The sequence below is a fragment of the Heterodontus francisci genome, chromosome 26 (genome assembly GCF_036365525.1).
Source record: "Heterodontus francisci isolate sHetFra1 chromosome 26, sHetFra1.hap1, whole genome shotgun sequence".
Taxonomy (NCBI): Eukaryota; Metazoa; Chordata; class Chondrichthyes; order Heterodontiformes; family Heterodontidae; genus Heterodontus; species Heterodontus francisci.
This window is the reverse complement of record NC_090396.1, coordinates 18947730-18963724: the sequence shown is the minus strand read 5'-3', so window position 1 is coordinate 18963724 and position 15995 is coordinate 18947730. Positions and strand designations below refer to the sequence as shown.

Here is a 15995-nt window from a genome sequence, read left to right as displayed (position 1 = left end):
CAAATAGAAATTAAAGGAAACATTGGCCATGATCTAATTGAATGATGGAACAGGCTTGAGGGGCAGAAAGGCCTTCCCCTGTTCATAGATATAATTAAACAGCAACAGAATACATACCGCACATCCACACATCCCTTATACCACTGGCCACTACAGTGGGAAGATTTTGGACGTTCTCCCAGATGGCGACCAAAACTGAGGAGTTTGAAGGAAACTCACACAGTCAGTACAGAAAGGAATGTGGATCTGCTCCTGGTTGAACCCTGTTATAGGAGCATTGCAGTCTTGTCAGCTACACTGAGCAACAGTGTTACTGCATGTCAGTATTGCACTGTGGTTTGAGAAATTATACCCAAATTCATTACTTATAGGACCCTGTTGCTGGTGTAGAGGAAGGAATTCAGCCCCTTCAGCCTGGGCCATCAATCTTCTTCCCCTGATCATGACACATCAGGAAGGTATGGCACTTACCTTGTGTAGGCTTTGGTGAATAGAAGAAGTGGAAAATAAAAAAACACATGCACCAGAAAACTGAATTGAAATGATTACACTGGGAATCCCTGAATGGCTTTTTAAAAATTAATTGTCAGGATGTGGGAGTCACTGCCAACCCGAACATTTATTACCCATCCCTAGTTGTCCTCGAAAAAATGGTGGCGAGCCACCTTCTTGAACTGCTGAACTCCACATGAAGTTCTCCCAGTGCTGTTAAATAGGGAGTTCTAGGACTTAGCAGCGACGGTGAAAGAACAGGAACAATTATATATTTCATCATCAATGACAAAATCTTGTATTTATACAGTGCTTCTAATATAATGATACATCCCAAGGTGCTTCACAAGAGCATTAAGAAGCAGAACTTGACACCAAGCCACATAAGGTGATATTAGGGCAGATGGCCAAAAGGTTGGTCAAAAAGGTAGGTTTTAAGAACATAAGAAATAGGAGCAGGACTAGGCCATTTGGCCCCTCAAGCCTGCTCTGCCATTCGTGGCTGATTTGATTGCAGCCTTAGCTCCACTTTCCTGCCTGCCCCCCCATAACCCTTTACTCCCTTGTCAATCAAAAATCTGTCCTACTCAGCCCTGAAAATATTCAATGACCCAGCCTCCACTGCTCGCTGGGGAAGAGAATTCCTAACACTCAGGACCCTCAGAGAAGAAACTGCTCCTCATCTCTGCCTTAATGGGAGGCCCCCTAATTCAAAACTGTGCCCCCAGTTCAAGATTCCCCCATGAGGGAAAACATCCTCTCAGCATCTACCCTGTCAAGCCCCCTCAGAACCTTATACGTTTCAATAAGATCGCCTCTCAATCTTCTAAACTCCAAAGAGTATAGGCCTAACCTGCTCAACCTTTCCTCATAAGACAACCCCTCATCCCAAGAAACAGGCTACTGAATCTTCTTTGAACTGCTTCCAATGCAAGTATGCCCCTCGTTAAATAAGATGACCAAAACTGTACACAGTGCTCTAGGTGCGGTCTCACCAATGCCCTGTACATTTGTAGCAAGACTTCCTTGCTTTTATACTCCACCCCCTTGCAATAAAGGCAAACATTCCATTTGCCTTTCTAATTACTTGTTGTAACTGCATGCTGACCTTTTGTGGGCCTTAAAGGAAGAAAGCGAGGTAGAGAGTCGGAGAGGTTTAAGGGAGGGAATTCCAGAGCTTAGGGGTTGAGGCAAGTCGAAGGTACTACAACCAATGGTGAGCAATTAAAATCAGGGATACTCAAGAGGCCAGAATTAGATGAACGCAGATATCTTGGAGGTTGTGGGCCTGAAGGAAGTTACAGAGATAAGGAGGCTGAATGGTGTGACTTGGACAGGAATTTGGAGGTGGTAGTGTTCCCATGCACATGCTGCCCTTGTCCTTCTAGATAGTGGAGGTTGTGGGTTTGGTAGGTGCTGTTAAGAGCCTTGGTGAGTGGCTGCAGTGGTTCCTGTAGGTAGGACCCTCTATAGCCACGGTGTACCAGCATTGGAGGGAGTAAATGTTTAAGCTGGTGGATGAGGTGTCAATCAAATGCACCACTTAGTGAACATAGCACTACAACATGGGGCCAAACGCAACAGTTTGGGAAGAGGGGCTGCAATGTACCATCTAGAATCACCCAAGAACCAGTCAAAATGGTGCAAGGTAGTAAAGGGCAGTTGGCACCCATACAGCTATACCCAAATAGTCAGCATTTTCAGGAGAGGGGAGAAATTGTGGGTGGAAGGGGATGGGAAAAATCTCAACCAAAGCATCAACAGTGACCTGCTGTTCTCTCTAACCTTGTGCATTCTCTAATTCTGGTCAGAATAAGCCTCCAACTGGAGACAGCTTAAGGTAGGATGGATCATGGGACACTGGAGAATGCTTTGGAATGAAAGGCACCAGCTGCTCAGCTACTGTAGACTACACGCAGAACTGTTTGTACAAAAGACGATGCACCCACAGCGATTAGAATAATGCAGCGTAGTCTCACACACCATACCCCTACACCCCATACCTCGGGTAACTGGCTGTAGTCTCCATCATTCATATCCCCGGTGATGCGATGATACATGTCCCTCATGAAACCTCCTACAAATCGGAAGGCATAGGCCGTCACCAGCAAGGGGAAGAGCTTGTATTGTTGAGTCTGATAATCCAGTATCTGGGGCTCTGGAGCACTAGAGAGACCAATCACAGCCAACGTTACTTAAAACAGAAACAGAAGATCCAATTACATTGTGGCAGATACTAAAAGGAAAGTCAATTCAATGAATTTTGGGTCAATTAAGCTTTTGATGGATTCAGAATAAGGACATCAAGAGATTTGGAGCTAAGGCAAGTAAATGGAGTTGTGGTACAGATCAGCCATGATCTAAGAGACTGGTGGAAAATGTTCAAGGGCTGAATGGCCTCCTCCTGGTCCTATGATTATTGCTGGGTAAAGCATAGTTTAAATTAAAAGCTTCTAAATTTACACCACTCCTTTTAACCAGCAAAGGCAACAAGTAATCCTTCATTAAATTATTCTCCTTTGAGTACAGGACATATAAATCTGACTTGCATTAGCAGCCCCCACTCAGCCCATATTCTCAAATGAAGGTGCTACGAGGGTGGACAATGGACCTGCCCACTCATGACAATACATTACCAAACTGCAGCAGAATTGATCCCAACTGGTACACTTCCATAACTATTCGGGTTCACATCTCATCAGACTCAAAAAAGATCTATACAGCCTCAACATCAATAATTCCATGATATTAAGGATTACTGAAGAACAGCTAAACCTTGACAGATCAGTATAGAGATCAGAATCAGGAACCGTGACCTATTTCTCTCCCCAAGCCTAGCAGGAATGATGCCAGGAGTAGCGTTCCAACATCTGCACCAACAGTGATAAACCAACATAGCAGAGACCAGGGCAATGAAGCTCAGCAGCCTTCGCCTAATGGCATGGTTGGATGTCAACATTTGAGTATAACAGAGCCATGCTCCCACACTCGCAAATAAAAGTGCAGAACATACCCGGGTTTCAGCTCCGACTGGTGTCGTACTGCACTGTAACGAATGGCGATGGTACACGCTTTAGACAATGCACGTGCCGAGTCTCCCACAATCATTGAGCGTATGAAGACCATCGTGCCGTAGGTCAGCTTGTCACTTGGAGGCTTCATGTACGTCCCATCTGGCATCACCTTTTTCAAAAAAAAAGCCAAAAAAATCCATTCATTGCTCCATTGTTCATGTGACACATCTTCAGTAACTTAAAATGTGACTCTGAGAAACTGGTCTCTGTTGTGATCAGTGCAAGGGATGTTCACACTTTCTCATATCAAACACTTACTCTGTACAACAAGTACTCCCAGATCAGTTAGAATTCTATTTTAGGCAGGGTAAACCTCATTCTATTCTGCCCTACCTTGAAAGAGCCCCTTTTTGCAGCAATGTGGCATTACCCATTTCCCACACTGGACGTCCTGCTAGACTCTAAGCAACATTGCTAATACAGTGCCAACTGTGTGCTATGGGCCCATGGTTCAGCACTACGGCAGCTCCCACTCACTGTTCCACTCCTATCTGCACCAAAGCAGCCAGCAGATATCCTGCAATGCCATCTCCTCTTTATGTCCATTCACCTCTAGTGTCTCCCAAGTTTTAATCCTTGGTATCATCTTATTCCTCATCTGCAAGTGTGAAGCGTTTCAGAATATTTTCCTACATCAAAGGCATAATCAAACATTAAGTTGTTTGTTGAGGAAGATAGATTAAGCAGATATACAGTCAGTAATAGAGGACAGGACTGGGACTTGTTACTGAGCCCAACAATGCAAGGGAGCTGAATTAACATCAACAGAGATACATAGGAACATAGGCGCAGGAGTAGGCCGTCAGCCCATCAAGCCTGCTCTGCCATTCAGTATGATCATGGCTGATCAACCACTTCAATGCCTTTTTCCCACACTATCCCCATATCCATTTATGTCATTGGTATTTAGAAGTCTGTCAATCTCTGCTTTGAACATACACAATGACTGAGATTCCACAGCCCTCTCGGGTAGAGAATTCCAAAGATTCACAACCCTCTGAGTAAAGACATTTCTCCTCATCTCTATCCTAAGTGGCTTCCCCCTTATTTTGAAACTGTGTCCCCTGGTTCTAGACTCCCCAACCAGGGGAAACATCTTAGCGGCATCTACCCTGTCTATCCCTTGAAGTATTTTGTAGGTTTCAATGAAATCACCTCTCATTCGTCAAAACTCTAGAGATTACAGGCCCAGTTTCCCCAATCTCTCTTCATAGGACTGTCCCGCCATCCCGGGAACAAGTCTGGTGAACCTTCATTGCACTCCCTCTATGGCAATAATATCCTTCCTAAGGTAAGGGGACCAAAACTGCACACAGTACTCCAAGTGCAGTCTAACCAAGGTTCTATACAATTGAAGCAAGACTTCACTACTCCTGTACTCAAATCTTCTTGCGATAAAGGCTAACATACCATTAGCCTTCCTAATTGCTTGCTACACCTGCATGTTAGCTTTCAGTGACTTATTGACAAGGACACCCAGGTCCCTTTGTACATCTACACTTGCTAATCTCTTACCATTTAAGAAATACTCTGCACATCTGTTCCTCCTACCAAAGTGTATAACTTCACATTTTTCAACATTATATTCCATCTGCCACGTTCTTGCCCACTCACTACATCTGCCCAAATCCCCTTGAAGCCGCTTTGCATCTTCCTCACAACACACATTCCCATCTAGTTTTGTGTCATCCGCGAACTTGGAAAGATTACATTTGGTCCCCACATCCAAATCACTGATATATATTGTGAACAGCTGGGGCCCAAGCACTGATCCCTGCGGTACCCCACTAGTCACAGCCTGCCAACACGAGAATGACCCATTTCTTCCTACTGTCTGCTTTTTGCCTGCTAACCAAACCTTAATCCATGCCAGTAACCTTCTATCCCATGTGCTTTAATTTTGCTAACCAATCTCCTGTGGGGGACTTTATCAAAAATCTTCTGAAAATCCAAGTATACCACGTCCACCAATTCCCCTTTATCATTTCTGTTAGTAACATCCTCAAAAAATTCCAACAGGTTCGTCAAACATGATTACCCATTCATAAATTCATGTTGACCATGCCCAATCAGATCATTATCATCCAAGTGTCCATTTATCACATCCTTTAGAATAGGTTCTAGCATTTTCCCAATGACTGATGTAAGGCTAACAGGTCTATAATTCCCTGTTTTCTCTCTCCCTCCCTTTTTAAATAGTGGGGTGACATTTGCAACCTTCCAATCTGCAGGAACCACTCCAGAATCTATAGAATTTGGGAAGATGATCACCAATGCACCCACTTTCTCCATAGCTACCTCTTTCAACACTCTGGGATGTAGAATATCAGGTCCTGGGGACTTATCAACCTTCAGCCCCATTAATTTCTCCAACACAACCTTCTTAATAACACTAATTTCCTTCAATTCCTCATTCTCCCTAATCCCTTGGATTTCTAATTCTGGGAGATTTCTTGTATCTTCCTCAGTGAAGACAGACACAAAGTAATCATTTAGCTTCTCTATTCCCCATTATAAATTCGCCTGACTCTGCCTGTAATGGACACATTTGTCTTAGCCAAACATTTCCTTTTTACATACCTGTAAAAGCCTTTACAGTCTGTTTTTATATTTTTTGCTAGCTTGCATTCATATTCTATTCTCCCTTTCTTTATCAGTTTCTTTGTCCTCCTTTGCTGTATTCTAAAATCCTCCCAATCCTCGGGTTTACTACTATTTCTGGCAACTTTATAAGCCTTTTCTTTTAATCTTATACAATCCTTAACTTCCTTTGTTATCCACAGTTGACTGCCTTTACTTTTGGCACCTTTTTGCCTTGAAGGAATGTATAGTTGCTGTAAACGTTGCAATATTTCTTTATAAACTATCCATTGCCTATGCACTGTTATACCTTTTAACGTATTTTCCCAATCCACCTCAGCCAATTTGCCCCTCATACCTTCATAATTTCCTTTGTCCAAATTAACACCCTGGCTTCAGATTGAACCATCTTACTTTCAAACATAATGTAAAATTATATCATATTACGGTCACTCATCCCTAAAGGTTCTTTTACAAGAAGATTATTAATTAGCCCTTTTTCATTATATAATACTAGATCTAAAATAGCCTGTTCTCTAGTCAGTTCCTCAACATACTGCTCTAGAAAACCATCCCTAACACACTCCAGAAACTCGTCCTCCACAGCATTAGTGCTCATTAGGTTTACCCAGTCTATATGCAAATTGAAATCACCCATGATTACTGTATTACCCATGCCACATGCTTCTCTAATCTCCTGATTAATACCATGCCCCACACTACCACTACTATTTGGTGGCCTATAAATAACTCCTACCAATGTTTGCCGCTCCTTGCTGTTTCTTAGCTCCACTCAAACAGATTCCACATTTTGTTCTTCCGATCTGAGATCCTCCCTTACTAATGTACTGATCCCATCCCTTATTAACAGCGCAGCAACACCTCCTTTACCTTTTTGCCTGTCCTTCCTAAATGTCGAATATCCTTAAACATTCTGTTCCCAATCTTGGTCACCCTAGAGCCACGTTTCCGTTATGGCAATTAGATCATACCCATTTACCTCTATTTAGGCCTGTAAATCATCTACCTTGTTGCGAATGCTGCGTGCATTCAGGTAGAGTGCCCTTAACCTTGTCTTCTTGACATTCTGCATTCTAAGCCTAGTTAATGCTCACCTTTGTTTTGCCTGCCTTCTAATGTCACTTGCTACTTTTCTACCTCCTGTCACCAGGTTTACTTCTTTCCAATTTGAGCTACTCCTCAGCTTCCCATCTCCCGACACGCTAGTTTAAACCCTCCCCAACAGCACTAGCAAATGCCCCTGCGAGGATATTCGTTCTGGTCCTGTTAAGGTGTAGCCCGTCCATCTTGTACAGGTCCCACGTGCCCCAGAACCGGTCCCAATGCCTCAGAAATCTAATGTCCTCCCTCCTACACCAATTCTCCAGCCACGTGTTCAATCGATCAATTCTCCTATTCCTATGCTCACTAGCACGTGGTACTGGGAGTAATCCTGAGATTACTGCTTTGGAGGTCCAGCTTTTTAATTTCCTTCCTAACTCCCTGAAATCTGCTTTCAGGACCTCATCCCCCTTCTTACCCTCCCCCAAAAGGATGTCCTGCAGCCGCTCCGTGGCATCCTTGACCCTGGCACCAGGGAGGCAACACACCATTCTGGAGTCACGTTTACTGCCGCAGGAATGCCTGTCTGATCCCCTGACTATCGAATCACCTATCACTATTGCTCTTCCACTCTTCTTCCTCCCCTCCTGTGCTGAGCCACCAGTGGTGGGACAGAATTTGCGCTCTGGCTGCACTCCCCCGAGGAACCATTGCTCTCACGAGTATCCAAAATGGAACCCCTCCCTCACGCACCAAACTCCTACTTTACACTTTGTGCACTCAAATTTATTTTCTTCTTAATTTATGTTCCCCTCCTTACTGAACTCCCTCAATTACCAAACTCCCTTAACACTCTGTGCCCTCCGGCAGCACTCAATGCAGACAAGCAGCACTGAGAGTCCCCTGAATTTATACTCTGAAAACAATGCTATGTCAGCTCTGTAGAGCTCAGAAACCAGTTTAAGCTAGCTACCTAATTAACTAGCTACAGCTATTCTCAGAGTGTTAGTATACCCCTGTTTAAAACTGCAAGAAACCTAACTTACTTCTTAACTGGAACAGGAATTTCAATTAATTACAGATACAGTCAGTAACATGATGTTGTTGGGGACAGGTTACTGAGTGACAGTGAGGGGGAGCTGGATTAACAGTATTTCTACTGATGTCATTAACACAAGTTGCTTGAGGAATTCACAATTTTAACCATTAATTCAGCTTCCTCACTGCATCGAGTTCTGCTTTTAATTAGTACTATGGAGTTGGCATTGGAAGGCCCAACAGAGAAAATACCGTGAACAGAGAATGCGAGTAAGGCAGATCCTAACAGCCTAAGATTTCCACACAAGTCATCCTACACATTACCTTTGCGAATCTCATTAGCATGTTTTCACGTGGAACACGGACGTTCTCCAGCTTCAGATAACCGTTGTCCACCTCATCATACCCAAACTTCGGTCCGATATCACCCACCACTATACCTGGGGAGCGGAGCGGAAGAGGAAGGTCAGTGAAACAACAGTGCCAAAAACTCAGGCAGACTTGTTTTATTTTGATTCATTCATGCGGGCATCATTGACAAGGCCAGCATTTATTGTCCATCCCTAATTGCCCTTGAGAAAGTGGTGGTGAGCTGCCTTGATAGGCCATTTAAGGAAGCAGTTAAGAGTCAACCACTTTGGTGTGGATTTGGAGTCCCATATAGGCCAGGCTGGGTAAGGATCATATTTCCCTTCCCTAAAAGGACATTAGTGAACTAAATAGGTTTTTATGACAATCCAGTAGTTTTCATGGTACTAGTTTTTTAAATCCAGATTTATTTAATTAATTCCACGATGGGATATGAACTCATGTCTCTACATCATTAGTCCAAGCCTCTGGATTACTAGTCCAGTAACATAACCGCTATGCTACTGTACTTCCAAACGTATGGCCTGGCAACCCAGGCTGGGCCTGATTAAGCACTCTGGATCATGCATGACCAGTAGACAAAAGAATCCAAGATGAAAGGTACCAGTAACTACTGCTGGGCTGTTAACTAATAAGCATACAAGTCCTTAGTGGGCACTGCTGCATGGGCTATCCAACAATACAAACACAGTATTTGTATCCCATGGCTGGCTTAGTGGGTGCAGAGAACCAAAAGGAATTGCTGGACATAAAATAGGTCCATCTAGTTCACTGACCACCATCCTGGCAGTCACATGATATAGCAATGAAGGAGCTGTTGACGAACCATAGCAATCAATCTTTATTAGTGGGTCTACAACAGACCCTGACATGATGTGAAGAAAAGCAAGTGGAAAAGAGCATTGGGAACCATAGGTCCAAAATCACCTGTTCCTCTCAAGCATGCACCACTTCATGTAATAGTGAGTCGCACAGACCAGGAAGGCCTGATCAGTGTGCACTTCAGCATCCCTCAGCTTTGTTGGATGAGAAGGAAGGAGAGCAAAAATAAAATAAAAACAATCAGCCAGGGTTGCTGTTCATGATAAACATCAACTGAATCCTACTAGAAATTCCACTCACTTGGGCATCAGGATTAGGTTAAGCTGCGAGAAACTTCACGGTTTAATCACTGGAGAAGGAGTAGGTCATTCAGCCTCCTGAGCCTGTTCTATCTTCAATTAGATCATGGTTGATCTTCACCACAATCCCATATACCCACCTTTTGTTCATATCCCTTGATACCCACTGAGTATCACTATCAAGGTTCAATGACCACACAGGTGAGGTACCAGAAGGGCAGCTAGGCTCCAGCAAAAATATGTGGCTTTAGAAAAAGAAACTAGGATGCAGGGGGCTCTGAATCAAGAGTCACAACACACAGTACATCAGGCTTCTTACCAGGCAGAGGTTCGTGGGTGCCCATCTTACGGATTGGCACAATGAAAGCATGCAGTCCCTTGCACTGACCCTGGGTGTACAGCTGAGCTAGGACAATAGCATGGTTTGATGTCTTCCCCACTATGAGAACAAAAGACAAGTCAATGGAGAGAAATAGGTACACACACTCAAGTCACGACAGTGCTCTCATTCTCCCTTCCTGGGGGGGGTGCAGGGAGAGCGGTCAGAAGAGGATGGGACCAGGCAGTAAACTAATTGCAAATCACAGCACAAAAGGAGGCCATTTGGCCTATCATGTCTATATCAGCCCTTTGAAAACGCTTTCTCCCCCTTAGCACTGCAAGCTTCTCCTTTTCGAGGCAATAACCAATACACGTTTGAAAATTACTGTTAAATCTGCTTCTACCACTTTTACAGCCTTAAGTTCTTATATTTGCTTTGCTGCTCATAAAAATTATTTGAAGATCTTAGTAACCTCAGGAATTAATTTATCCAGATTATAAGCAAGTCAAGTGAAAGAAAAATGGGCATGAATAATCAAACTTGTTGGTACCTCTGTCAAATTTGAAATTTCCAGGCACACCATTTAAAAACAGACAAGTTCTAAGCCTGCTTCTGCCATCTGGAATTCAAACCCGGGTCTACAAAATGGGGACAATCACTTGCTAGGAGGTGTACAGAATACTGCAGCATCTTAAATATTTGCAAAACCCCCTTGCTTCCTTTAGGATAAATTAAGGGTCCCCCTTCCACCTGGTAGTAAACATCACCAGGCTTACTTACATCCGCCAGGCCACCATTTGATTGAGGTCACAGTTGGGCTGTTCAGCACAAACTCTTGAGTTGACGGGTCATAAGTTGCTGTTGTCTCCAAGCCTCGGATGAACGAGCCTGAAAGCAACAGAGAACTAAAAATGGCAGCCAGATGCCTCACGCAATACATGGTGTGCACAGTACAACAAAACGCCTTCACCTCTTTGAAAGACCTTTTTTTAAAAAAAATTCTTTGGATGTGAGGTGACACTAGAAAGGCCTTGTGTGTTGCCAATCCCCAATTGTCGAGGTGGTGGTGGACTTTCTGCCTGAGTAGTCCTGTTTGTATGGACTGGACATCCTAGTCCATCTCAGGGGGCATTAAGAGTCAATCACCTGAAGTGGGAATAGAGTCACATGTAGACCAAATCGGCATGAAGTGGCAGGACATTAGTGAACCAGCTAGGCTTTTAAAATGAAAACCTGGCAGCTCTTGTGCTCATTTGGTTATGGTGCCAGCTCATGGATTACCAGATTTGATGAATTGAGTTTCATGACTTGCCACAGTGGGATCTGAACTCAAGGGGCTGCCAGTCTATTGTACTAGTGTACTGACTCAGTTCTGCAACATTAATTAGCGAGGTGATTCAATGCACTGAAGGTGGCCCATGTTTCAGGGACGCTGCTTGCTTCACCAGGCTGCAGTTAGCTCTAGCACCAACCCCAGGACCAAATTAGCAAGCAACATTGCAGCATTCAAAGTCAGCGCTGAGACCAGCTCACCAATCAGAGAAAACAAATGCTGCAGTTGTGTACTCAAGCTGGTACTGGTAATACAGCTAGAAGCAGAGGTCTTGTTAACTCAACTCTGCTTGTATGCCTTTTAGGGTTCACACCAAATGTCTTCTACTGATTTGCTCCTTCTGCAGACCGATTAAGGGTGACAATTTAAATTTTTATAGATTTTTTCATGGAATGGCACATGGTGCCTAAGTCTTAGAAAAGGCAACAGTTTGTTTAACACCTTTGGCCGTGTTAAAGGTAGGGAGTGGGGGAGAAAAAGAGGGGAAGAGAACACATGAAGGAGAAAACACACATAAATTACATACTTGCCAAACATTTTACATTAATGAACAACATAAACACATGTTTAGCAACCAATACATCTGCACAAACAGCATGTGGCATCCAGTCACTATTTGGGAGGTTCCCTGAATAGAATTTAATGACCAAAAAAATCTGGGAGTTCAATCCACTCAATGGGGGAAGAGAAATTATTAGTGGAAATGAGTGCCCAAGGAAGATTCCAAGGGAATGGAAAAATATAACTACACCATAAGACATTAAAAAAAGTCTCTCTCCCCCATAGTAATGTCTTTCCTATCTGTGAAGCCTTCTGGCCACAAAAGACCCTCACTCAAGTGACGTAGCCAATGGACTTTGCCTCTCCTGCTATTGGGGTTGCATTTATTCCACTTCAGGACTCTGACCACAGTGAGCAATTGCAAGTTAAGACTATATATTTGCACCACTTGGTAAAATCAATTTCCCTGTAAAAGAGAGTGTGGTGATGCAGGCCATCCCAGTACAGCCCACACTGGTTCGACACACTTGGAATATTGTGTTCAGTTCTGGTTGCCTCATTATAGGAAGGATGTGGATGCTTTAGAGAGGGTGCAGAGGAGGTTTACTAGGATGCTGCCTGGACTGGAGGGCATGTCTTACGAAGAAAGATTGAGGGAGCTAGGGCTTTTCTCATTGGAGCGAAGAAGGATGAGAGGTGACTTGATAGAGGGGTACAAGATGATGAGAGGCATAGATAGAGTGGATAGCCAGAGACCTTTTCCCAGGGTGGAAAGGGCCATCACCAGGGGGCATAATTTTAAGGTGATTGGAGAAAGGTTTCGGGGAGATGTTAGAGGTAGGTTCTTTACACAGAGAGTGGTGGGTGCGTGGAATGCGCTGCCAGCGGTGGTAGTAGAAGCAGATACCTTAGGGACATTCAAGCGACTCTTGGATAGGTACATGAATGATAGTAGAATGAAGGGTAGGTAGTTAGTTTGATCTTAGAGTAGGTTAAAGGTTCGGCACAACATCGTGGGCCGAAGGGCCTGTACTGTGCTGTACTGCTCTATGTTCTATGTTTTACTGAGGTTGAGCAGCAAACTAATGCTTCAGGAAAGTGGATAAACTGTGCAGTGGACAACAGTACCTCTTCTGCAAGACACAACTCTACCTTAAAGTGTTTTCTTTGCATGTCTGATAACTGGATTTGAATGCAGCTCAACTAAGGGGCTGAAGGTCTCCTCTCCCTGGCACCCAAATGGCTCCAACATCAATGAGCTGGGACAGAGGTCCTTTTTGTAGCCAGTCCACAGCACAGAACTGCCTAGGTGGCTGGTGTGGGAAATGAACATGTCATAAACTAGGACTCTACAGTGGGTGTGTGTGGGGGACTCTCTGTCTATCCGTATTATATTTTGGTGCATATTCTGTATTTATCGACTTGATAACGCAGGGTTTCTGTAAACTATAGATTGATAGCACTGTTTTTTCTTAGAAGTTAGAATGTGGAGAATCTGAAGGTCCCTGGGAATGTGTCAATATTTGGGAGTTTTGTGAGTGAGTGTCTGGAATAACTGCTGGGAAATGCCCCATGTGGGTAAGGGTAGGGATGGGTTAAAGCATGTTGCTGGGACAGTAGAAAGGTGCTTTGGCAAGGCCATGCACTGCTCTGGGAGTTTAGGTAGAAAGGTGTCCCTTTTTTTTTAAATCACTGACATCGCTCAGTAACTGGTGTAAAAATGCTACGTTTCCTCCCTTCAAAATGTTAAAGTTTGCAGATTGCATTACCAGTGACACAAAAATAGTGATGCAAAGAGGGACACGGGCATGGCTCTGAATGAAGAGATATCTTATTGGCCTGTACTTATGGAGGAGGGAGGTGGGAGAAACAGAAGAGGGTCATTCCTTCTTTAAGTCTGACAATCCAATGATACTCCAATGGGCTCTTCCAATAGCAATGATTGCCAGAAGCTTACATGTCGGCTCTTTAAGAACCCCTTGGGAACTCGATTTCCACCCTTTAGATTGAAGCAAAGACTGGGTTGAGAGAGATGGGCTATGCAGAGATTGCAAGGGAGAGTAATCAACTCTAAACCAGGTGGGCATGAATTAAAGTGTCAATCACCTACCTGTAGAGCTGGAAAATTAAGTGAGAAAGCACTGTGCAGAAGCAAAGGAACACTATTCACCCGACCCACATTTCCACTGGCTAGCTGTGTGTAGGACTAGCATGGGAAGCACATATCAAGTGAAGGATAAACCATCAATCCCCTACCTTGTGGGCGTGGTGTCATGAGCCCAGAAGCTTTAGAGATTTGATGGGGCTGAGAGGTCAGAGACTAATTAAATTCGAACTCTAAACTACTGTACTGTACCATGGCCCATCTCAGTCTGGGCATAGGTGCCAATGATCTGCAGGTTCCAAGCTGGCATGAAGAAGCGATCTTGTTGTTCAGGAGTGGCCTGGTTGAGGATGGTGGGCAGGAACATGCCCAGATGGAGATCCAGGGGCTCTGGCCGTCCACGGTGCACATAGCTGTGGAGACACAGGAGGAAGGATTGCAGAGATAGGAACAGGAAAGAGGAAGACGGGTCAGACAAAGACAGCAAGTCAGAGGGCGAGACAGAGAGAGAGGGAAAAAGAGAAAGAGAGAAACACACACACACATGGGTTTTATTAGAGATCTGATTAACTCTTGCATGCTGCAGCAGTTACTGTCAATCACGGCAGGATTATTAGTGCAAAAGTGTTGAATCTGGATCAATCAGAAATTAAGCATGGTAATTAATGGCATCGAGACTGTCAAGAAGCCATTTGTGTGTTCGCTGTCTTGGGCTCTCACAAAATACACATCGGGGTGTTGTGCCCAGAATTGTATTTGTGACTGCGACCACTTCCTGGGTTAACTCTACCAGGTGGAGTCCTAGCATTTCCCATGAAACCTGGACATTAGTGACTTATCTTGGCTGCAACATTTCCTGACTGGCATTCCTGGCAGTTCTTGTGTGCCAGGTGCAAACAGCTGGGAGTTGGCCAGTTCTCTGGTGACAGCAAACTGCATGGAAGCTACCACTGAACCTGTGAATTATGCAGAGTTCTTTTAAAAAACACAGAAACAGACACTGATTTGTGTCACACAGACTATGTTTTTTGAAAGCCTCAAACATTTACAGCAATGTCCAGGACCTGACTTTGTAACAGAAAATTTAAAATGCTGGAAATATACAGCAGGTAAATCAGCAACTGTAAAGAGAAAAACAGAGCTAACAGTCCCCATCAAGGCCCTTTGACTTGCAGTATTTTGCATCTTCTATTACTGCAGTTTCAGTGTTCGCATTTTGTTTGACAAGTTTAGAAACTTACTTCATCTCAAAGCATGTGATACACAACTAAACCCTGTCCAGCCCAGATTCCTGAGGCCTAACTCACTTAAATGAGAAGATTCGGGGTGAAAATAAAGTACTTTCAAAATGCTCATTCTCCAACACATATCTTCTCCTTTGAGTCCTTTTATTGTCATATTATAAATAAAATTATTTAAGAATTGAGGCAGGGAGATACATATTATATGTGGCATTTTACTTTTATAATTTACAGTCACCACATTTAATAAGAGGCACCAACAGTCTACTCTATGTGATGCACAGGCTGTGCATTTGCACACCCTTGCACGCACATACCGCACACGCGCATGCTCAGATTTAATGCTCTCTGGGGTTAAACAGACCACCAGCTCTCAATGTCCAGATTCACACACTGACTGGATGAAATACTAAAAGGGTAGTGGGAGGGAGGGGAAGGAGAACGGGAAGAGAGAGAAATAAAAACATACTTTGCAGTCAATCACCAGAATTGATTGCGACAGGAACTGAAGCTGGGATTTATGCATCTTATTTCACATTGTAAACCCCAGTGAATTGGACCACTCAGACATCCCACCAAAGGCACCGCTTACCATTCATTACTACAATGACTATCTATCAACAGTATGGTCTTCATGAAGTGATCCACAATGTGCATTCTAAGCAAAGCACCAAAATCATTCATTGGCCAACAGCCAACACGAGTGGACAGGCACAAACAAGCATTTAGTGAATTAGAGAATTAGTCAACATTCACTC

At 43.8% G+C, this 15995-nt stretch overlaps 1 protein-coding gene across 4 annotated transcripts in view; it reads right to left on the bottom strand.

Moving 5' to 3' along the window:
* Positions 1–15995, bottom strand: part of acox1 (acyl-CoA oxidase 1, palmitoyl) — an 80132-nt gene that overhangs the window by 21437 nt on the left and 42700 nt on the right. For 2 of the 4 annotated variants that reach the window (XM_068057871.1, XM_068057869.1), the window contains exons 3-8: positions 14249–14409; positions 10839–10946; positions 10056–10175; positions 8571–8686; positions 3506–3675; positions 2496–2658 (exon numbers count right to left, since the gene is read on the bottom strand). In XM_068057871.1, coding sequence (XP_067913972.1) covers positions 2496–2658; positions 3506–3675; positions 8571–8686; positions 10056–10175; positions 10839–10946; positions 14249–14409 — 838 coding nt within the window. The remainder of the gene's footprint in view (positions 1–2495; positions 2659–3505; positions 3676–8570; positions 8687–10055; positions 10176–10838; positions 10947–14248; positions 14410–15995) is intronic. The other 2 variants (XM_068057870.1, XM_068057872.1) reach the window with 1 other exon arrangement.